The sequence below is a fragment of the Ambystoma mexicanum genome, chromosome 4q, assembly GCF_040938575.1.
Source record: "Ambystoma mexicanum isolate Mex_15411 chromosome 4q, UKY_AmexF1_1, whole genome shotgun sequence".
NCBI lineage: Eukaryota > Metazoa > Chordata > Amphibia > Caudata > Ambystomatidae > Ambystoma > Ambystoma mexicanum.
This window is the reverse complement of record NC_090928.1, coordinates 247,865,541-247,888,762: the sequence shown is the minus strand read 5'-3', so window position 1 is coordinate 247,888,762 and position 23,222 is coordinate 247,865,541. Positions and strand designations below refer to the sequence as shown.

The window sequence follows — 23,222 nt, the reverse complement described above, 5'->3', positions numbered from 1 at the left end:
AGTAGTTTTGGAGAGAAGTGAGATGGTGGGAGATGAGAGGATTGTCTTGACCTTTGCCGAGGGCAAAGCCTTTTCCCAATTGTTGTTTTCAGGTTGTGGATGAGAGGTGCAATCCAAGGCCATGGAAGAGAATTTTCAGAGTGAGCGTCGTAAGAAGGTAGTGAGAGGAGAAGGGGGAATAAAGAGCAGTGTTAAAATTAGGAGGAGAGAGAGTGGTGTAGGTCAGAGAGGTTGTCAGGAGTTTGGAGGAGGGATTCTTCCATTGGATTACCTTTTTTAATTGACTGGTTTCTCTTTGAAATCACAAAGTATAGCCTATTTCCCATTGACTGCCCCTGTCTATATGCGAGAGGATTATCACAGACAATGCTGTTGTGGCAAAATTGGCCACCTAAGGACGGAGGGTTGCAAACAAGAAGGGGGGCCTGTTATAATTAGAAAGGAAATAGGGACAGAAAGACTTTCCAAGTGTGCATAGAAATACACCAGTTGGAAAATCCTGCAGTGGAAGAGTCAATCAGAAATATATTTCAAGCCTGCTAGAGTTTGTGTGTGCTACATACTACACTGTCTAAAACTTCAAATGTTGTGTCACTGATTAGACGCTTTTGCCAGCTGGTTAAAGACAAACCTTGGTTTGGTCCACAGTGTCCCTCCATTCCTACATTACATTATCAGAGTCGTTGGTCTTTGGCGGCATTGTGATTGAGGCTGAATTCGCTGTGCTGCAATCTTTGATGAAACTGAGGGTGGAGCTAAATGTTAAAAGCTCACACAGAACACAGAGCGTAGGGGAGTCGTGCGAGAGTCATTGGTCTTTGGCTGCACTGTGATTGAGGCTGACTTTGCTGTGCTGCAGTCTTTCTGCAGTGAAACTGAGGGTGGAGCTAAACGTTAAAAGCGCACACTGACCACAGAGCATAGCAGAGTCGTTGGGCTTTGGCAGTATTCGGCAGCTGAAAGTGGCAGACTATGCTTGTATTCCAGGAATTAAGGGTAAGAGTGACACTCCCCTTCAGGCCCTTCTTTTCTCTACTTTGTAGTCCTGTAACGTGCAAGCCATACCCCCTTCTAGGCGTAACAGGCTATCGAATTTGATCTGGGTGACTGTGGGGGAACTAAAGTACCCTTTGAGCCCAGATCTCCACCTGTAGGTGGAATTAAAGCTTAATTGAAATATTTTGTAAGATGACGCGCAGTGCTTCCTGACGTGCTGGCCTGCGTAGTTTGACTACAAATGGAAGGAAAAAATTGTCCAATGCTCATACTAATCCCATGGAGAAGGCAAAAATTACAGATTATATGCCCATAGGTAGTCGAAAAACCTGTGCTACAAGCCAGCAAGTAGCTAGGACATCTAATGTAATTGATCCCCCGCCACAAGACAGTCCCCTCCGAGTAATTATGCTGCAACCAATTTACCCACAAACCATGACATATCATTGGATTCACCAACAATTGACAATAATAATTAATTATTGAAAAATGTAATTGGCCTTCATTGTGCCCCAATGGATGGTGGAAATAGGATATTGGGAAAGGATACAAATGATAATGTCTCAGCCTCTAACTTTTCTAACACTCCAGATTTGAGTGCGCTGTTTTCATCTTTGGATTGTTCAACTAGCTCTGAATCCGATATCAATGACTCTAGGGATTCCAATCATGCAACGCAGCATACGTCTATTTTAATGCCAAGTGAGAATTGTCAGAAGAATAATAGGACTCTTTTGATGAAAAAAATGGTTCTGATGGAAACCGCAATGGAAAAATTATATGTGAACCAAACTGATCTCAAAGACATGGTTGCCGTATTGACGGAGTTGGTGTTGAAGCTCGATTTTCCTAGTTATGGGCAAGACAAAGTATCATCTGTCCCAAGAGGAGTGAAGAATCCAATCTTGGCACAAGAAGACTGTGAGGCTATGGTGAGAGCCTGCAAACCCGCTGAATGCTGGATTGTTGATTGACAGCAGCCATTCTCCAGTAGTTTTGCAAGAATAGCGACATCATCATTGGACATATTAAATTGGAAATACAAGGAAATCTTTGTACCATCTAAGGAGACTGAAATAAACTCTAAGGAGCCCCTGCCCCGCAAAAGATATCTCAGAAGGAGGCAGAGAAAGAAAGTAATGAAGGTGAAATATTAAAAGGTCGACAGAAAAGACTAACAAAAGTTATTTAACAAAAAATACTCTCCCAGATGGCACTAGGAGATGTGCTCGATTAAATGGACCCCACAGTAAACTGGGAACAAAACCGGGAGAAATCTATAACTTTAACAAATATCCCGATAAAAATCCAGACGATACTGAAAGGATTCAATATACAGCTGCTGGCAATAAATCAAGAAATTGGTCTATCTAAGGCAACAGTGATTCCAGACATTAGTGATTTGATCCCACAAGAGAATTATATAATAACTACTAAAACAAAGCCAGTCACATTAAAAAATGCAATGGTAGAGTAAGAAGGCATAGTAGCTCTGAGTAGGTGGATACTGATCCAGGAAAATAACCCCTCTAACTACAGCCCTTTTTTCAATCGTTCATGCCTGTTAGAACTATTTGCAAAAAATAATCAGCTAAAGGCGAAATAAAAATAGAACTTCCCAATTTGGGCAGTGAATCCAACTGGGCACTGGTCTAGTTTTCCTCACCAATGATGGTGGCTGTGATAAAAGCAAACATCAATGCTTTGGAAACAATGGGTTTATCACTTACTGTCTGTAAAAAAGCAAAAATCGAAGAACAAGTACATACATATTGCCAGAGACTAGAGAAGTACGATAGAAAATCAGAAAAAATCAGCTCTAATGACTTCAGGTTTTCCTAAAAGTGAAGAACAGAATGTGTACTTTTGGAAACGTATGCAAGTGCAATGTAGGGCCAATTGACAAACCAAAGTAAAGAAAACAAAAGAATGTTTATCATGGAACACTCTAGGATACAATTCCTTTTTGAGGAAAACAGAGGGGGTTGCCTTTATTATGGGTGCCAATCTGTTTTTGCTGCAAGAAACTTGGGCTCAGAGTCCTTTTTTTTTATAGATGGTTTTATTACACTACATAGCCAAGCGATTCCGTCTAATAAGGGTAGAGCAAGTGGGGGTCTAGCTATTGGAGTGCGAACAAATATGGCAATTAAGACCAATGTATGCCAGTATAGCTCCCAATATGTTGTCTCAGCGGTAATGCAGATTACAGTTTTCCCACAAAGGAAAATTCTGGTAATTAATGTGTATGATCCACCTACTGGTCACTTTCCGGACGAAATATTGAAATTAATAAGTTATTCGTTAATTCAATTGGAAGAACATAAACCTGATGTAGAGGTCGATTGTGGGGGACCTGAATGTTAGATATCTACACCTAGAAGTTACTGAATCGAAACATAGAACCTGTAAATGGTTACAGTTTATGAAAGTATTCCATCTAGAATGTTTAGTTTATGAATAAACAGATGAGGCTATAGAACTGGGAACCTGGTCAAATGGTGTAATTCACTCCGACATAAATTACGTAATTGTAAAATGAATAAAAGTGATCATTATCATACCATCGAATTGAAAAGAAATGATGTAAGTGATCATAAAGCCTTATCTTGGCAGATGGGGATCTCCTCGCTAGTCGGAAAGCTCTCTTGAAGGGACATATAAAATCGATTCTCACGGCAATCGAATGAGATGGACACTGGCGAAAATTAAAGAAATTAACAGCTGCCTGTCAATGGATTATGGGAAAGTGTCATTGATGGGGGGGGGAATGCAAATTAGATAAAATACTGCAGGTAAGTAAAGCCCATACAGGGAAAAGAAAAATTAAACTCTTAGGGAGCAATATTAATCCTCATAAAAGTACTTTTGATATATTTATTCATAAGGAAAAGGTTGCCTATAGAAGAGCGAGAGCTGGCATGCAAGGAGATGCTTCTTTGACAGAATAAAAAAAAAGCAAAATTGACGAAAATGAATACTGGATATAAAAATTGGCTATGACAGCATAATCATACACAAAAACATTTAAATGGTTATTTTTGGGTCTACTTAAGGCTCAAAATAAGAATGTTTTGGGAACACTATAATGAGAGCAGAGCCACTGCTAAATCTATGGAGTTAAATCCTATTGGTGTTATTGAGTGGAGCAGCTATATTCGGGAAATGTACTGCAATGAAAATATAGCATCACTGGATGCTACATGGAAGACTCAATGTAGCAACATATACCTGAATTATGATGAAGAGGATATCAGGAATATTATAATAAAACTCAAATCTACAACTACCCGGGGCCCAGCCGGTGTACCTAATAGAGATCCCAAGCTCTGATCAGGGGTTCTTTTCAAAGCCTATAAAAAAAGGGGCAGGAAGCATGCCTAACACTTGGCAGGAATCTATAATTATACCTATACACAAGAAGGGGTCTAAACTCAATGCAGCCAATTATCGGTTAGTGGCAATGCAGGATTCTAGCCAGAAGATATTTACTGCGATATTGCATAAAGAAATAAGGAAATGGGCTTGTGAGAAAGGTCTACTTAAACCTTTACAAACAGGATTTTGAAAGAACTATAGCAGCATGAGCAATATATTGGCAATTAAATGTCTTATGGCAGAGTCCAGATTGACTTGTGCAGGTAAAAACCTCTCCAGTTGCTATATAATTGGGCTTTCGATAGTGTTTCGCACCCCGTGTTGTGGGGAAAACGAAGTGGGGTATAGAACCCCATCTGTTGTATTACATTAAGGGACTCTATACCAATACATTGGTCTCTATTAGTTTAAATCAGATCAGAGAAATAGAAAGTCTCTGTGATACCAACGTAGGCCTGAAACAGGGATGTGGGCTAGCCCCTATTCTATAAAACCTATGTTTTTGACCTTCCTTAAGCCTTAAGTACGACCCGCAATTTTCCCACAAATATAAACAATGGGCCTGATTACGGGTTTCCAGTACAAAAAAGAAGGTGGGTGAGGCGCGCACTCCCGGTCCTGGTCAATTGAACCTGTTGCAAAAAATAAGTAGCTGGGTCACATCCCAAAATGGACAAATATTCACAGGGTTAGATCCCTTCTGCTGCAAATCAGGTACTCAGTATTAACAGGGTTAGATCCCTTGCTGCAAATCAGGTACTCAGTAATAACAGGGTTAGATCCCTCAGCTGCAGTTCTGTGGTCTGTAGTTGTTCTCCTCCTAGCGCTTTCTTATCTCAAATAATCATCAGGGAGGCTGTTGAGCAGGTGTGTCTAATTAGACTCAAAGGATTCTGGTAGCTGTAGTGAAAACGTTTTTTTCTGTTCAGGTGACCAGCAACCGACACCCCTCCAAAGCACAAGTCCTTCCCAAATTTGGGGGAGGGGAGAGAACCATCTTTATGATTCTCCAAAGTGGGGCACAGTCACCCCGTGGCGCTGCCTCTGGAGCCCGGGACTCCCATAGCATTCAGTACAAAAAAGAAGGTGGGTGAGGCGCGCACTCCCGGTCCTGGTCAATTGAACCTGTTGCAAAAAATAAGTAGCTGGGTCACATCCCAAAATGGACAAATATTCACAGGGTTAGATCCCTTCTGCTGCAAATCAGGTACTCAGTATTAACAGGGTTAGATCCCTTGCTGCAAATCAGGTACTCAGTAATAACAGGGTTAGATCCCTCAGCTGCAGTTCTGTGGTCTGTAGTTGTTCTCCTCCTAGCGCTTTCTTATCTCAAATAATCATCAGGGAGGCTGTTGAGCAGGTGTGTCTAATTAGACTCAAATGATTCTGGTAGCTGTAGTGAAAACGTTTTTTTCTGTTCAGGTGACCAGCAACCGACACCCCTCCAAAGCACAAGTCCTTCCCAAATTTGGGGGAGGGGAGAGAACCATCTTTATGATTCTCCAAAGTGGGTACAGTCACCCCGTGGCGCTGCCTCTGGAGCCCGGGACTCCCATAGCATTCAGTACAAAAAAGAAGGTGGGTGAGGCGCGCACTCCCGGTCCTGGTCAATTGAACCTGTTGCAAAAAATAAGTAGCTGGGTCACATACCAAAATGGACAAATATTCACAGGGTTAGATCCCTTCTGCTGCAAATCAGGTACTCCGTATTAACAGGGTTAGATCCCTTGCTGCAAATCAGGTACTCAGTATTAACAGGGTTAGATCCCTCAGCTGCAGTTCTGTGGTCTGTAGTTGTTCTCCTCCTAGCGCTTTCTTATCTCAAATAATCATCAGGGAGGCTGTTGAGCAGGTGTGTCTAATTAGACTCAAAGGATTCTGGTAGCTGTAGTGAAAACGTTTTTTTCTGTTCAGGTGACCAGCAACCGACACCCCTCCAAAGCACAAGTCCTTCCCAAATTTGGGGGAGGGGAGAGAACCATCTTTATGATTCTCCAAAGTGGGGCACAGTCACCCCGTGGCGCTGCCTCTGGAGCCCGGGACTCCCATAGCATTCAGTACATGAAAGAAGGTGGGTGAGGCGCGCACTCCCGGTCCTGGTCAATTGAACCTGTTGCAAAAAATAAGTAGATGGGTCACATCCCAAAATGGACAAATATTCACAGGGTTAGATCCCTTCTGCTGCAAATCAGGTACTCAGTATTAACAGGGTTAGATCCCTTGCTGCAAATCAGGTACTCAGTAATAACAGGGTTAGATCCCTCAGCTGCAGTTCTGTGGTCTGTAGTTGTTCTCCTCCTAGCGCTTTCTTATCTCAAATAATCATCAGGGAGGCTGTTGAGCAGGTGTGTCTAATTAGACTCAAAGGATTCTGGTAGCTGTAGTGAAAACGTTTTTTTCTGTTCAGGTGACCAGCAACCGACACCCCTCCAAAGCACAAGTCCTTCCCAAATTTGGGGGAGGGGAGAGAACCATCTTTATGATTCTCCAAAGTGGGGCACAGTCACCCCGTGGCGCTGCCTCTGGAGCCCGGGACTCCCATAGCATTCAGTACATGAAAGAAGGTGGGTGAGGCGCGCACTCCCGGTCCTGGTCAATTGAACCTGTTGCAAAAAATAAGTAGATGGGTCACATCCCAAAATGGACAAATATTCACAGGGTTAGATCCCTTCTGCTGCAAATCAGGTACTCAGTATTAACAGGGTTAGATCCCTTGCTGCAAATCAGGTACTCAGTAATAACAGGGTTAGATCCCTCAGCTGCAGTTCTGTGGTCTGTAGTTGTTCTCCTCCTAGCGCTTTCTTATCTCAAATAATCATCAGGGAGGCTGTTGAGCAGGTGTGTCTAAGCAGCAAGGGATCTAACCCTGTTAATACTGAGTACCTGATTTGCAGCAGAAGGGATCTAACCCTGTGAATATTTGTCCATTTTGGGATGTGACCCAGCTACTTATTTTTTGCAATAGGTTCAATTGACCAGGACCGGGAGTGCGCGCCTCACCCACCTTCTTTTTTGTACTGAATGCTATGGGAGTCCCGGGCTCCAGAGGCAGCGCCACGGGGTGACTGTGCCCCACTTTGGAGAATCATAAAGATGGTTCTCTGCCCTCCCCCAAATTTGGGAAGGACTTGTGCTTTGGAGGGGTGTCGGTTGCTGGTCACCTGAACAGAAAAAAACGTTTTCACTACAGCTACCAGAATCCTTTGAGTCTAATTAGACACACCTGCTCAACAGCCTCCCTGATGATTATTTGAGATAAGAAAGCGCTAGGAGGAGATCAACTACAGACCACAGAACTGCAGCTGAGGGATCTAACCCTGTTATTACTGAGTACCTGATTTGCAGCAAGGGATCTAACCCTGTTAATACTGAGTACCTGATTTGCAGCAGAAGGGATCTAACCCTGTGAATATTTGTCCATTTTGGGATGTGACCCAGCTACTTATTTTTTGCAACAGGTTCAATTGACCAGGACCGGGAGTGCGCGCCTCACCCACCTTCTTTTTTGTACTGAATGCTATGGGAGTCCCGGGCTCCAGAGGCAGCGCCACGGGGTGACTGTGCCCCACTTTGGAGAATCATAAAGATGGTTCTCTCCCCTCCCCCAAATTTGGGAAGGACTTGTGCTTTGGAGGGGTGTCGGTTGCTGGTCACCTGAACAGAAAAAAACGTTTTCACTACAGCTACCAGAATCCTTTGAGTCTAATTAGACACACCTGCTCAACAGCCTCCCTGATGATTATTTGAGATAAGAAAGCGCTAGGAGGAGAACAACTACAGACCACAGAACTGCAGCTGAGGGATCTAACCCTGTTATTACTGAGTACCTGATTTGCAGCAAGGGATCTAACCCTGTTAATACTGAGTACCTGATTTGCAGCAGAAGGGATCTAACCCTGTGAATATTTGTCCATTTTGGGATGTGACCCAGCTACTTATTTTTTGCAACAGGTTTAATTGACCAGGACCGGGAGTGCGCGCCTCACCCACCTTCTTTTTTGTACTGAATGCTATGGGAGTCCCGGGCTCCAGAGGCAGCGCCACGGGGTGACTGTGCCCCACTTTGGAGAATCATAAAGATGGTTCTCTCCCCTCCCCCAAATTTGGGAAGGACTTGTGCTTTGGAGGGGTGTCGGTTGCTGGTCACCTGAACAGAAAAAAACGTTTTCACTACAGCTACCAGAATCCTTTGAGTCTAATTAGACACACCGGCTCAACAGCCGCCCTGATGATTATTTGAGATAAGAAAGCGCTAGGAGGAGAACAACTACAGACCACAGAACTGCATCTGAGGGATCTAACCCTGTTATTACTGAGTACCTGATTTGCAGCAAGGGATCTAACCCTGTTAATACTGAGTACCTGATTTGCAGCAGAAGGGATCTAACCCTGTGAATATTTGTCCATTTTGGGATGTGACCCAGCTACTTATTTTTTGCAACAGGTTCAATTGACCAGGACCGGGAGTGCACGCCTCACCCACCTTCTTTTTTGTACTGATTACGGGTTTGGCGGTAGCTATGCCCTTAATAAGGGCATGGCTGCCTCCAAAACCATGTCCGGGCTCCCTGAATGGGGAATTACCGGGCCATTCCGAGTTTGGAGGGCTCGGTAATTCCTCCCTCAGGGAACCCGGGCCCGGACCTTCCCCATTCCCATTTGAGCCTCCATATGACTCAATAGGAATGGGAGCGGGAGCTAACAACGGGCTAATTACGACCGGCCCGTTGTTAGCTCCCTGGTCCCCTTGCGGGACCCGGTAAGGACGCCTGGCTTTACCATGGTTTTACCAGGCGTCCTTACCGGGTCCCGCGAGGGAACCTCGTAATCTTGCGGAATGGGTTTAACGGGTCCGCCTCCATTGCGGCACCCGTTAACCCATTCCGCAAAGGTTATAATGAGGCCCAATGTCTCCATGGGTTGGCTTGCCTACGCAGATGATACTGTGCTGTTTGACTTAACACCAGTGGGACTACAGACATCGATTGAGGCTCTATCACTATATATGAAGAAGAACTATATGATGATTAACATAAATAAGACTAAAATAATGATTTTGAGAGGCTGTAATTCAGGAAAACATAAATTATCCTGAAAACTTGATTGGAAAACTATTGAGGTGGCGGAGCAATATTGCTATTTAGGCTTTTATATCATATCAAGAAAACCCCTAGCCTAAATTATTATGCTGAGATGCGTATCCTCTGTATATGGAGGAAATGGTGTGTAGCCAAACAATGTATAGCCAAGAATGGAGGCTCTAATATAAGTGCCTTATTTGAGGTATATAGGGCGAGTATAGTGCCCAGTTTATTGTATGGGTTGGCAACCTTGCTTCTACCCTCACTAAGGGGCTTAAACAAATAGAAGGTAAGATTCCGAGAATCATAATACATTTGCCTAAGGCAACTCCAGTAGAGGCACTTACGCTAGAATATGAAGTGACATCTCTAAGCACAAGTTGGGTTGTCCAAAGAGTGATACTCTATCTGAAAATGTCAGCTAGTCAATTAAAGACAAATGAACTAAATAGTCTATTGGGGCCTGAGAGGCAAGTCTACATATAATAATGTACACCTGGCAGAACTAGTATTCAAAGTAGACTATCTAGAATACTTAGAAATTACGATGTAAAAAGCCCTTGAATGTCCAAATATTGATGTGATATTGAAAAAGAAAGTGAAGATATCCGACAGAATTCGAAACATCGAAAGGTTGTCAAAGTTAGCTAGATATGTTGAATACTCTAAACAAAGCTTTGTAGCAGACACCCCTTTTCATATTTATCAAGGCTTTGCTCTATAGCTGTGAAATGATTTATAATAAGATTGCGAATGAACTTAATATAGACAAATGAGTATATGGGTATCTGGCAAGGTTTTCCTTACAAGGAATGTATATGTCGATTTATGTGGAGGTGCAATAGAAACAAGAAGGCATGTCTTAATGGACTGTCTCAAAATTAAACCCTTCTATGAAAAAGGATGTAGAAATTATTGCACACATTTTTGTCTCATTAACTCTGATCAATTTTGGAATACTCTGTTTAGAGCCGATTTAGTGATTATATCGTCCGCTGCTTTTCATGCATGGGAAGAATTTGTAAAATCAGTACAATGTGTATGAAAGGCTGAATGAATTAATGGTTTTATGCCCGTTTTATAATTATGAATTGTTGAATTAAAAAAAAGAATTCTGAAATAAGATCAAATATGTCATGGATATGAATGTTGTATTTATAAAGTGTTTAATGCTTGTTCAATAGCCAAATTACATAATAAAGAAAAAGACAATTACATTATTAAGAATTGGATATTAATAATTTATTTTCTTCTCCGACAGCCAAACTTTCCTGATGCACTGCTGCGCCCCGGAGAAGAATACAACCACACAACTTGGTTGAAATTTTCTGTAGTTTGAAAAGGATCACCTTTATGGAACCATTGCTATGCTACAGTAGATAAATGGTTTTGATTTCTGTCTTGTTGCGGTTCTAAAACTCTGTCCTCAAAGTATATGGCATTCTGCTCTCTCCACCACCACCAGCAAGTCCACATCTTCAGCCTAATTGTTATTCTGAAAAATGGATCAAAAGCAGATGTAGGGTGATCGGTTTTTGTTCTCACAGTGCTATAATTGGCAGCCAATTTCAGTTTGTAACAGGTTCTGATGAGCACAGTAGTACTGTCCCAATAGGAACGCATCCCAGTCTCGCTCTATGCGAATGAGGTTTAAACTCTGTACAGTGGTGTGTGTTCTGAAAACCTAGTAAACCATTGTTTCTAGTTATGCATAAGTAACAGATAACTAGCAGGTTTCAGAGGAACAAAAACACAATGGTCAGAATTTTCCATTAACCCAAATGAATAATGTTTTTATTTTTTAGGGTTTATCACCGGCATGATATAGTGGCAATTTAGGCATAGAAAGAGCACAATCAGCTAGTCATCATGACCATTAGAGTGAAATGACAGCATATGTCCAGTGAAAATTTAGCACTGTGCAAAACAATTATTGGCAACAAAACGCATCTAGTAGACATTATGTTGAAGGAGAGTTTCAGAGGAGTTTTACTTTGAATCTGAGGCTGATGAGTTTGCTATACCTTGCTTCGAATATAGACCATCCAAATCTCAGACCGATTTCTAATTATTAATTTGAACAGTACAGTTAATTGAGATGATCTGTTCGATCAGAAGCGCTGATAGCCCTTCTACCAGGGCAAGGCACATAAAGTCTCAATTTCTTTACAAGAGCATATGCAGTCTGGATCTACCGATACACAGTTGTATGCATTATTGGAGTAGGGTGGTGTCTTGCAGTCTTCTCTGCTAATAGCTGATTTTCAGTTACATACCTAATCCCAATAATCGATCTTGTCAGAAGACTCCACACATGGTGCCTCATTACGACCCTGGAGGTTGCCATGCCGCTATTTGCGGCATGGCTACCCCAATTCCAGTTACCGGGTCCTGGTTCCCTGAATGGAGAAATACCAGGCCATTCCGAACTTGGAGGGCCCGGCATTTCCCCATTCAGGGAACCCAGACCCGGTACATCCCCATTCCCATTTGAGCCCCTATAGGGCTCATTGGGAATGGGGAGCATACTAACAGACCCGTTAATGACTGGCCCGTTGTTAGCTTGCTGGGCCACTCACGGGACCCGCTAAGGACGTCTGGTAAAACCAGGCGTCCTTGCGGGTCCCGTGAGCGAACCTCGTAATGGTGCGGTAGGGGATTAACGGCACCGGCAGCTCTACCAGCGCTGTTAATCCCCTACTGCACTCCTCGTAATGAGGCCCATTGTCTCATGGAGTGTTCTGTTGCCTTTGATGCTCTCAAGAGATTTATGTTTTGGATTGTGGACTAGTATGTTCCTTGTTGTCACAATATTATATATAGAATGTATAGCAAGACAAAGAAATTGTCTCCAAGGCAAATATAGATCTGGGGTTTCCGCGGTTTGCCCTATAAAATATCATGATAGTATAGTACTACAGTGAAATCATACCAAATTGTTTGAAAACCAGACTTCAGAAAGGCAAAACGATGTGGACATTTCTCTTAGTTACGCAGTGAAATAAGATCATACTAATGTTTATTTTGTGTAATCTGTGCAAATCAATACTAAATAATGGAAATAGATTTGTTTTGTTAATTTTTGTGCTGGCAATAACAATCTGTCAATTCTGAATTAAACATTAAATCGAAGGTCACTTGATTGAAAAGTAAAATAAAACATAAATAACCTGCACCAAGAAAGCTAAATTGGTCTTTTTTTAAATTAGAACTTTTATTGTTTGAGGAATTCTCTAGGTTAATTTAGCAGAAATAACCACAAGATCCAAAATTGTAGTAATGAGGAATCTTGTCATCGAATTTTGGGGAAGAGCAAACCTGAACTGAAGGTTGCTTTGATTGTATATCTTCCCGGTTTTGGTCTAAAGCTTGCGTACACTGTCCCCTGTGTCAATTTCATGTTTGCACCAAGGTATCAAACCAGGAGTCAGTGAGAGCAAGGGGGAGAACTGCCTAAGCAAAGTTCTTACTTCCTCTTGCTGGGTAGGAGTCAGGTGAAGGGCCACATGGACACCTTCAATGGAGCCATCTGAAGGACTACCTTGGAAAAAGTCAGGCAGAGTTTCGGAATCTCCTTCCTCTCTGTCTGATGCCAAAAGTAGTGCTGCTATTTCAACCCTAGGGATGAAAGTCTTCAGCCTATTTATGTGGAACACTTTGGGGCCCTGACCAGGTCTCCTACCTCACCCAGATGCTCCACAACTGCGTAAGGGCCTGACTACTTGTCCTGTAGAGCTCTAGGCCTTATATGATTCATAATCAGGACTTCTTGGCATGGGGTGAAGTGAATAAGTGAAGCCCTCTGGTCATACCAATGTGTCACCAGAGCCTGACCTGCCTTCAATTTATCACTGGCCTGAGCCATTAGAAGGACCATTCTCACACATAATCCACTACATTAGTAGTGATGAAAGGAGTAGGGAGCTCCCACCATTCCAAAAAGAAGCTCGAAGGGGCTGAAACCAACACCCTCCTGAGGTACCGCTCTGTAGAAAAAAGTAAGCATGGCAACAGGAGATCCCATGTTCTCCTTTGAGGTTCTTTCAGAGCCCCAATTATGCTTTTGAGAGTTCTACTAAACCTCTCAACTAAGCCATTTGTTTGTGGGTGATAAGCTGATGAGAACTTACAAGTGACCCACACTCTTTCCACATGGCTTGGCTTCAGGATATCTGGTGGCATGGCCGACCAGCACCAAAATAAACCGATTGTCAGAGGATGTCTGCGGCTCATGGGGACCAACAATGTCAAACCCTTCCCTTTCAAATGGCACCCCCACCACAGGGAGTGGCACCAATGAAGCCTGGACTGTTGAGCCACTCTTACCAGATATCTGTCAAGTGGCACAACTACTACTTTGGCCTTCTACCTGGACCCCCATCCTGGGCCAGTAGAAATGCGGGACCACCAACCTCCTATGGCCACCTTAAGTAGACTCTGTGGGCCCACTGTACAGGAGCCCACCTTCCCAATAAATCCTAGTTTCCCAGGAGGTTCACCCTCAAGCTGGGAACAGGCCTGTCTCCTTAGGCCTTTTAAAGATGGGAACTCACATTAGCTCTTACTAAACTCTTCGTCCCTATCAGGGCCACCTTCAACCAATAAACTTTGGAGTTCAGGATGGTCATGTGGGTTAAGAATCTCAGCAGAACCTCTTCCTCATCAAGTTCAGATGCTTGGCCAACTACCTCCACCTCTGTGGTAGGTGAGTTAGGGGGAATATTCTCTTTCCCTCTTCTGAGTTTCTTGACTCCCTTAGCCTTGGTTTTCCCCTTTGGCTTTGGCTCAGACTTGGCCAGGGCAGCAGTGGTCGAAGTGGTTGGGAGCGGTGCTCCTCTACTTTTTTAAATTAAGTTTTACTGTTCATATACTTTTATTTTAAAATGAAACCATTCCGGAATGGTTTCTTTTTAAAATAAAAGTGTAGGAAGCAGTTGAAACCTACACTTCAGTGCACTGCATAGAACTTTCCCTTAAACAGGAGGGCCATTTGTTCGGGGGTTTGTATTGTGCATGGGAGGGAGTGTGGCAATGGGGTTTGTGAGGTGGGGGGGCAGGCCAGCAGGGAGCATAGCTCCACTACTTCTTTTCATGCACTTTGACCACTGCAGGGCAGCCTTTGTTTGTGACCTTTTGTATGGTCTTTCTGCTGTGTGCCCCACGAGAACTGAATCTCTGAAGTCATTTCACAGCAGAACCTTTCCAGGGACTTGCCTCTGTATACTCACAGGTATCCTTACTACTGTACTATTAATGGCTAGATTTACAGGTATTACAGGGTACTTTAGAGGGGGGCCATCAGCTGACTTGGTGGGCATCAAGGGAGCTCTGGCAAGCTCTTCTTGGTTTACCAATGTGGAATCCACCACAGTTCTGCTGGCCCCACTATCCCTAAGGGCAGGAGTGTCAACCCATTGATTAGCACACTATCCTTAAAGTAGTGCTTGGTATTATCCGGAATGCTAGCATAAGCCTCTGAGACTCTAGGCTCACAGGAACCCAGGGATACTAAGACTACTGCCCCACACCAGAAGACCTCATTAAAAGGCCAGATCCTGTCTGTGCCTGACTTTGCCATCACGACCAGCTTCACAGGGAGGCAGGAGCCCATCGCGCATTGCCTCAACACCAGCTTCTGGAGAAGCGAGACGCCCCATGCGCTGGCAGCATTTTACATTGGTAAGCCAGTGCAACTCCTACAACGACGCTCAAGATCCCTGTTCCTCCAGTTGCCTCCAATTCTCATATCTACTTCTGTTGCTGATTTAACTTGTGCAACCCCTGGAGCAGCCAAAATCGAAATGTGTGCCTTATTACAGCTCGACCCGACCATTCTAAAATGGCCACTACCGTGCTCTGCATACGTTGCTAAGCAACGCTTCCTCAGCATTTCTAGCATGCTACTATTAGCCCATAATACTGCCTTTTTTACCCAATCAGGTGTGCCGGCAGGCAGAAGCCGGACCACACCAGAAGGCCCTACTAAAAGGCCAGATCCTGTCTGTACTGTCTGGGCCGCCGGAGCCGTAGGGCCGGTTATGCTGCCGAAATTGTCCCTGTCATCTGAACAACCTTATTAGCAATTGTGGAGGTAAGCCGTGCCTCAATTGTATACCAAGCATCTGTCCCTCCACTTCGCCTTGCACGGCCGCCAACCTGTTCAGTAGGTCTTAACCGTTGCTTATTGCGCATGCTACAACGGAGCGCAAGATATCCACAATAGCTTCCCACACCTGTCTGCACTGTGATGTTTGCCCTGCTATCCCAGGTACGATCCTTGCCTCGGTCTTGCTACCCGCGTACATGACTAGTCTCCCCTCCTGCACGGCATCATTAGCCTATACAAAGTGGATCATGGTACAATTCACACTAACCATGCCAACGCTCACTATGTATCTATCGCCTTACTTACCACTGTATACTGTAAAGATGTTACCTTGCATGCCTACTCGTCACTTACTGCTAACTTGTTAGATTGTATTCACCTGCAGATTATTTTAGTGTACTAGATAACCGCGATCACGGTACCACAGTTACCATGGCCTCTTACAAGACTGCTTTATTACAGACCTCTGAAATGGATGCCAGACCCTGTCAAGCATGTTAGTCTATGATTGTCTATAAACACCTTATCTTAATATTGCCAGAAGGCATCTATGCCAAAACGTCTACACCACTTGCTACAAAATTTATTGTATACTGCTAAGTACTGTGCATGCCAAAAACCGTAACTTACTGACCGATATCTGCACGTGAGCTGGGATACTAAGTGCCTCCTTTTATCCGGCCTCCATCTCCTAGAATTGGGATTAGGCTTGTTGTACATGTCAGTTTCTATGAAGGAATATCCCCATTCACGATGTCCGTATGATTGCCCTACATCTGACATTTACCTCATTACATCGGATTTTCCACATGAAGTACTTCACCATAGCTTAAGCTAACCACCTCTGATTGCAAGTCATGCCTCAGTACAACACTAGACTTTCACTGAATTGGCCTTTTCTACCAAGTGCCACCTTCCCAATATTGACTATGCTGCTCATAGAAGTCCTAGCCACCACCCTTGGCATTATGATGCACGCTACGCCCAAAACAACCTTTAACCTGGCCCTTTCACCTAAAAAGAGCAGTGTATCCATCTCCATGTCCGCTGCAGTACCACACTCTGACTCTATAGCTCCCACATACTTCCTGCCACAGTGGCCACCACAGCCTCTCAAATACTTACACTCTGCATCACCACACCCTGACTCTATAGTACCTAAATAATTCCTGCCACAATGGCCACCACAGCCTCGCAAATACATACACACCATCCCAACATCAACTACCGATACTAATGCCCTCTCACCTACCCAATGGATCCAACAACATGCTTCTCGACCATCACAGAATCAACCATGCGACTCAGTAACTAGAAACCTCAGACGTTGATCTAATTTAATCGATCTCATTTCCATACACACATGACCAAAACTCTAATCAAGGCTAGAGCTACTACTACTAAGGATAAAATCCGGAAATCCCACAAGAGCTTTACTAATAATGGCAACCCTTCCTCTACGAAAGCCACTGTTGGCTGCAGAAGCCTAGCAACATTATTACGCCTATCAAAGGAGCTCCAATCAACGCTAGATCATTGATAACACATGCCCTAGATGTGGCTGATCTTATCACTGCCATTCAATTAGACTTCTTAGCCATAACAGAGACCTGGCTGCATGTTGCAGCAGGCCCGTCAATGTCATTAGCTATCCAAGATAACTACACCATCACAAGACACGATAGAGAATCTTCCAAAGGTGGTGGTGTTGATATTGTCAGCAAAATTGACCTTAGCATCAGATCCCTCCCCTACCACCTGTTCCCATCAGCTGAACTCCTCTCATTGAAACTTCCACTATCTGCCTCACATACCCTAAAGATTCATCTTGTCTACAGATCACCTGGACCTATATCCACATCCGGGGAAGATATGGAACAACTCCTCGCCACTACACCAAACCTGGCTCACACATATTACTGCTTGGTGACCTTAACTTAGGCTCTTCAACCCTAAGGACAGCTAAGCCACCTCTGTAGCCAACGTTATCACGGAACTAGGTTACTCCCAGCGCATTACCAAACCCACGCACAACAAAGGCAGAATTCTCGATTGGATCACTGACCTTAACTGTGAAACTAACATCCTCTCTAATGCACCATATGCATGATCTGACCATCACATTCACCATTCAGTCCTGTTCGCAACTAAACTTAACTAGCACCTTGGTTCCTCCTGCGTTAACAACAAACAACAAGATTATCACAACAGAAAACCTATTACCCTTACTACAACCCATCTTAAACTACCCAAACAGCAATATAGACCCTTCCACCTTTGTGGATCTCTACAACCATACGCTCAGCCAAGCCATCTGTATCATAGCCACCTTGAAATTATGGAAAGGGAAGCCTCAAGCTCACCTTAATAACTGGTTCACCCCTAGCTTAAAAATGCAATGCGATAACAAAAGAAAGGCTGAATCCGCCTGGAAAAACTACCCATCAGCCTCCAACAGAGGGACCTTCTTAAAAGCTGTAAAGGGATATAAATTAGCCATTTTACAAACTAAAAGTGAAATCTACAATAACAGAATCTCTAATGCTAAACCTAGTTCAAAAGAACTATTCAAGAGGGCTTGAATCATCCACTCCACCTATCGAGACTTGCTCTAAAGACAAGACTTGGTGCACCAAGATTCAATCAGCCCTACTTGACAAAATATAGCAGTTACAAACTAAAATCGAAAAGATAAAACGTAACATCAGCTCTGATACCTAGCAGGGAATCCATATAACCCGCTCAAATTCACTACGTTATCCATTACAGAAGTGGAATACTTAATCACCAGCCTGAAACTAACCCGATGCTAGGGCGACATATGCCCTGCAACCATTATTAAAGAGGCAGTCAAAAAACTTGCACTGGCCATCACGTCTTTCATAAACTCCTCTTTTGAATCCAGAACAGTTCCTACCAACTTGAAAGATGCATGGGTCCTTCCTCTCCTAAAAAATCCAACCTCGACCCAGACATTCCCTCAAACTATAGGTCTATCACAACAGTGCCCTTCCTATTGAAATTCTTGACAGGGCAGCCTATCTTCAATTACAGACTCACCTTGAAACAAACAATCTCTTGGGCTTGCGACAATCTGGGTTTAGACCTAGACACAGCACTGAAACTGTGCTCCTAGATCTGAAAACGCAAATTAATGACCAAAAAGATAAAGGTAACGTAACGTTCCTCCTACTGCTAGTTCGATCAGCTGCGTTTGACCTGGTCAGCCATGAAGTCTTATGCAATCACCTCATTTCCTCAGCCCACTTCTCTGAGGAAGCTACAGCTTGGATACAATCCTTATTTGGATAATAGAACGGTGAGAGTGTTCTCTCCTACAGCATCAGCTGACCCAGCTCCGGTGACATGTGAAGTACCACCAGGAGTGGAGCCCCAAGGTTTTGACTTTATATCTGGGGTCCCCTTCACATGATCTCTTGCTCCACAAGCCACGCAAGATCCACTGGGTCTTGGAACATAGGGAGGCTTACTGTAACCAGAATTATGCTTGGGAGGAAGATTCCCACTATTCTGAACATTCTCATGTGACTTACCCTTGTTATGTTTTTGTGACCCTTCTGGGGGGAAGTTTTATCAGATCCCCCAGCCTGCTTTTCTTTGTGCTTATTCCCCTCCTCCTGCTTTCCAAAAGCAGGCTTGTCCTTATGGGACACTCTTTGTGAAACCCATAAAACTGCTGCACTGGCTAACTTCTAACAATCTATCTCCTTTCGAATCAGCCAAGTGCTGCTTAAACCCAGGGGAACGAGGAGCAAAAATATGTTCAAGCATGACTGAACAAATCATACCCTCAAAGGTGGTGACCTTGTAACCTTCCACCCAGCCAGTCTAGTTTTTCAAGGAATCAGTTGCATATGAGATGCAAGTATTACCTTCTTTCTTTTTTGTAATCTGTGAATCATTTCAAGTATTGGGCAGGCGACTTCCCAAACTTCAAGACCAGAGTTTGCTTTAATTTTGCAAAGTCTTTTCTGTCAGCCTTAGACATTTCCATAATGGCACTGCAGCCAGAATGGGGTAGTCGATTGAGCAACCATGCAATCTTATCTGCATCCACATAAACACCAACAAATCCTTAGAGGGTGGCTAGGGCCATAAAACAAAAAAAGTGTGCGATACCGTAAGGTATTTGGCACATAGATATGAAGTTACAGAGAAATGTCAACATAGTCAGTACTGACAGACTGAAGGGTGTGTCCATGTTCCCATAACATACAAACAAAAGCCCAGAGGAGTGCAGCTGAAGGCTGTGCTCTACTGGAAAAAGTCAGGTTAGGTAAGCCAAACAAAAGCAAAATGTTTGGGGGGTTCACAAATGGAGGGAAAATTGCAACAATTCTTTCCTAACAGACACTATAAATGCAAATAGAAATATACACAAGATAAATTGCATAGATTTAACTCTGCAATCCCAATACACTTTTGGAGAGGTTGTGGGTGATTGGGTCAACATCTGATGGAGCTGCCCTAAAATCAGCCAATTCTGGTCAATGGTCAATACTAGGTTGCAGGATATATTTGGGGCCCAGATTTACAGGGAAATGTTGGGCAGCTTGCTGGGAATGGGAGGATCTACAGCTGAAGGCTTATGCTATCCTTTCGCTGGCGGCGTTCCTTGTAATAGCCCAAAGATGGAAAACAATCTGAACCCCCACAAGAACAGGACTGGATGACGGCAATGTGTCACTTTGTTGCTTTGGAATGGATGACATACATAGTACAAGGAGATCAGGCATGTTTCCGAATAGAATGGGGCCTGGTATTGTCATTCCTACACAAAGGGAATCTGTGTCCCCAAAATGTATGCCTTTTGGGTATTGTTTGATTTGATATATGTATTGTAGGCTTGACTCATACTGGATCCGATGAGGGGTGGGAAGTTTGGGTGTGGGGAAGGAGAGTTCTTTGTATTTTGTTTAATATCGATATGTTAAGAAAAATTTATAAAATCATGTAATAAAAACAAAGATGTCAAATGAAGCAATGCTCCTGAGATCAGGAGGCAAAGTATTCCATAGAATGGGTGCTGCAGAATAGAACGCACCTCGACTTACCAGGGCCATTTTGGTCCTGGGAACCAAGAGTAAATTGGGTTTGTTTGATCGTAAAGTTCTGCAATTGGGGAGCCTTGATAGACTTCAGACAAGTATTCTGTGTTTGTGCCAAACAGATATTTGTGGGTGATGGTCAGAAGTCAATATGATATCCTTGTATCAATTGGGAGCCAATGCAAATTCCTTCTGGCTTGTGACACGTGTTCACGTCTGTCTAATCCTCCCACTGCCCATACGGCACTGTTTTGAATGACCTGAAGTCTGACAATATCTCCCTTACTAGAGAAAACTGCTGCAATAATCTAGCTTGGTGGCAATGATGGCCCAAACGGACGTAACTGCGCTAGCAGTTTGATGTACTGTGCCACAATAGAGAACCGCGCTCTCGTGTTCATTTATTGATCAAAATACACCCCTAACGTTTTCACCTTTGGTAGAGTTGCTATTTTACATCCTGCAATAACGAAATGCTGATACTTGGGTTCAAGTGTTCTTATCTTGCCAGCTGTTCCGGCAATCATGAGTTCCGTTTTTGCATCGTTCAAAGCAAGATTGATCTTCATCATCCAGCATTTAATAAGGGAATAGACCCTATTTATATCCTCAAGATCTTTTTGATATTCGCCAGACAGAGGCATTAGGCACTGAGTGTCATCAGCTAGTTGGTATAACTAATACCCCTGTCATCCAGTAGCTGAAACATTGACAAAGTAAAAATATTGTACGATGTGGGTGAGAGGCAGGGCCCCTGTGTAACGCCAAACTCGTTCTTAACCAAGTCCGCTGATGCCTCACTGCCACATACTCTGGCAGAGAGACTCACTAGGAAGGAATTAACTGACGCTGCTGCTGGTGCTGAAAAAGCTGCGACCTGTGGGAATCGTTTGGTCAAAAGAGTATGATCAACTAGATCGAACGCAGCAGGAAGATCTAACAGCATCAGACGCACAGTCTGTTCATTGTCCATAAGTTGCAAGATATTGGTTTTGAGATCCAGCAATGCTGTTTCAGTGCAGTGGGTGGCTCTAAAGCCAGATTGTCTCTTGCCCAAGATGTTATTGGCTATCAGATACTACTGAACCTGCAAATAAGCAATGTGGTCCACAATCTTAAGTAGAAAAGACACGTTAGTAATTGGCCTCTAGTTAGTTGCAAACCAAGGGTCCAGCATCGGTTTCTTTAACAGCAGCGTAATCCAGGTTTGCTTAATGACCTTGGGGACCTGTCCTACAGAGAAAAATTGATTGGCACTTTTAGTGATGAAAGGGAGTAAGAATGGTAGGCAAGCCTTAACTACGGTTGCAGGACAGTCATCCCTCTTGCAGTCAGTCGGTTTGAGCTGTGAAGTAATATTTTTCATTTCAGCCTCTGAAACAGATCTGAACTCAAAGAGGGTTTGTGTTTTGCCCTGTAAAGGGTATAACCCTGTATCTGGATGCCCAACCTCCTTGTGCGCACAGTCAGTATCAATCAATTTCTGTTTGTCCCTGATGTTATCCCTGATCTTGTGCAATTTAACAAACATGGCATCCTTGATGAAAGTACACCAGGTACTATCCATAGTTATTTTAGTGCATTCTCTAGGGTAAGGATTTTCTGATTCTTTGAGGATTTTAAACAGCTCATGTGTATCAGAACCCGCATTCAGAATTCTAGAGTTAGAATGCAAGGGATACTGACCTCCAAGGCTGTAGCACTTAAACTAAGGCGAGAGCAGGCCCTCTTACTCAGCCAGGAGGTGGAAGCCAAAGATAAGGAATACAGGGAAACAGGCTCATGCAGAACATTTCAGGAGCTACAGGTAGCAAGGAGGCAGGTCAACACTATGGAGGCAGTCATGGCTAAATCTGCACTGGCCCGTACGAAGCAGATGTACTTTGAAGAGGGCAACAAGGTGGGGAACATCCTGGCCTTGAAGCACAGGCAAAAGATTCATTCTGGGCACATTGTAGGGATACAAGGAGTTCAAGGGGGCATTCTGCACTTGGGCAAAGAAATTCTGGGGAAATTTGATAGGTATTCTAGTTCTCTGTACGTGACCAAGCACCCAGAGTGTGAAAAGATAGAGGGATTTCTGGATAGTTGTTCCCTACCTCAGTTTACAGGCGACCAGTGGGATCAGCTCGACCTGGCAATCACCAAGGAGATCTTGAGGGCCATATAATCCCTGAGAGTGGACAAATCCCCGGCTTGAATGGCTTCACAGCTGCGTTTTATATCAATTTGCAGACAGTCTGGCACTTCAGCTTCACACCCTGTTCAACTCGATCTTCACCCTGGGCCACTTCTCTAACACCATGGAAGAGGCCAAAATATCACTAATACCAAAGGGGCGGGGGGCAAAGATCCAGTTGTGTGTGCCTCTTATCACACTATTGCGTTCTTGAATACAGTTATCAAGATACATGCCAAGATACTGCCTGCCAGGCTGGATAAAGTCCTCCCACAACTAGTGTGGTCAGACCAGGCAGGCTTTGTCAGAGGAGACACCGCGCTGACAATGCTAGAAAGATCATTGGTCTTATTGATATAGTGCATAAGACTTGCACCCTGCATTACTTCTGGGGCTGGATGCCGAAAAGGCGT

The 23,222-nt window shown here is 43.7% G+C and overlaps 1 protein-coding gene across 3 annotated transcripts in view; it reads left to right on the top strand.

The window, feature by feature from the left end:
- The window catches only part of GALM (galactose mutarotase), a 343,990-nt gene extending 331,352 nt beyond the window's left edge, over positions 1 to 12,638 (top strand). For all 3 annotated transcript variants that reach the window (XM_069607805.1, XM_069607807.1, XM_069607808.1), the window contains exon 8: positions 10,717 to 12,638. In XM_069607805.1, coding sequence (XP_069463906.1) covers positions 10,717 to 10,794 — 78 coding nt within the window. In that variant the 3' untranslated portion in view covers positions 10,795 to 12,638. The remainder of the gene's footprint in view (positions 1 to 10,716) is intronic.
- Positions 12,639 to 23,222: the final 10,584 nt, after the last annotated feature.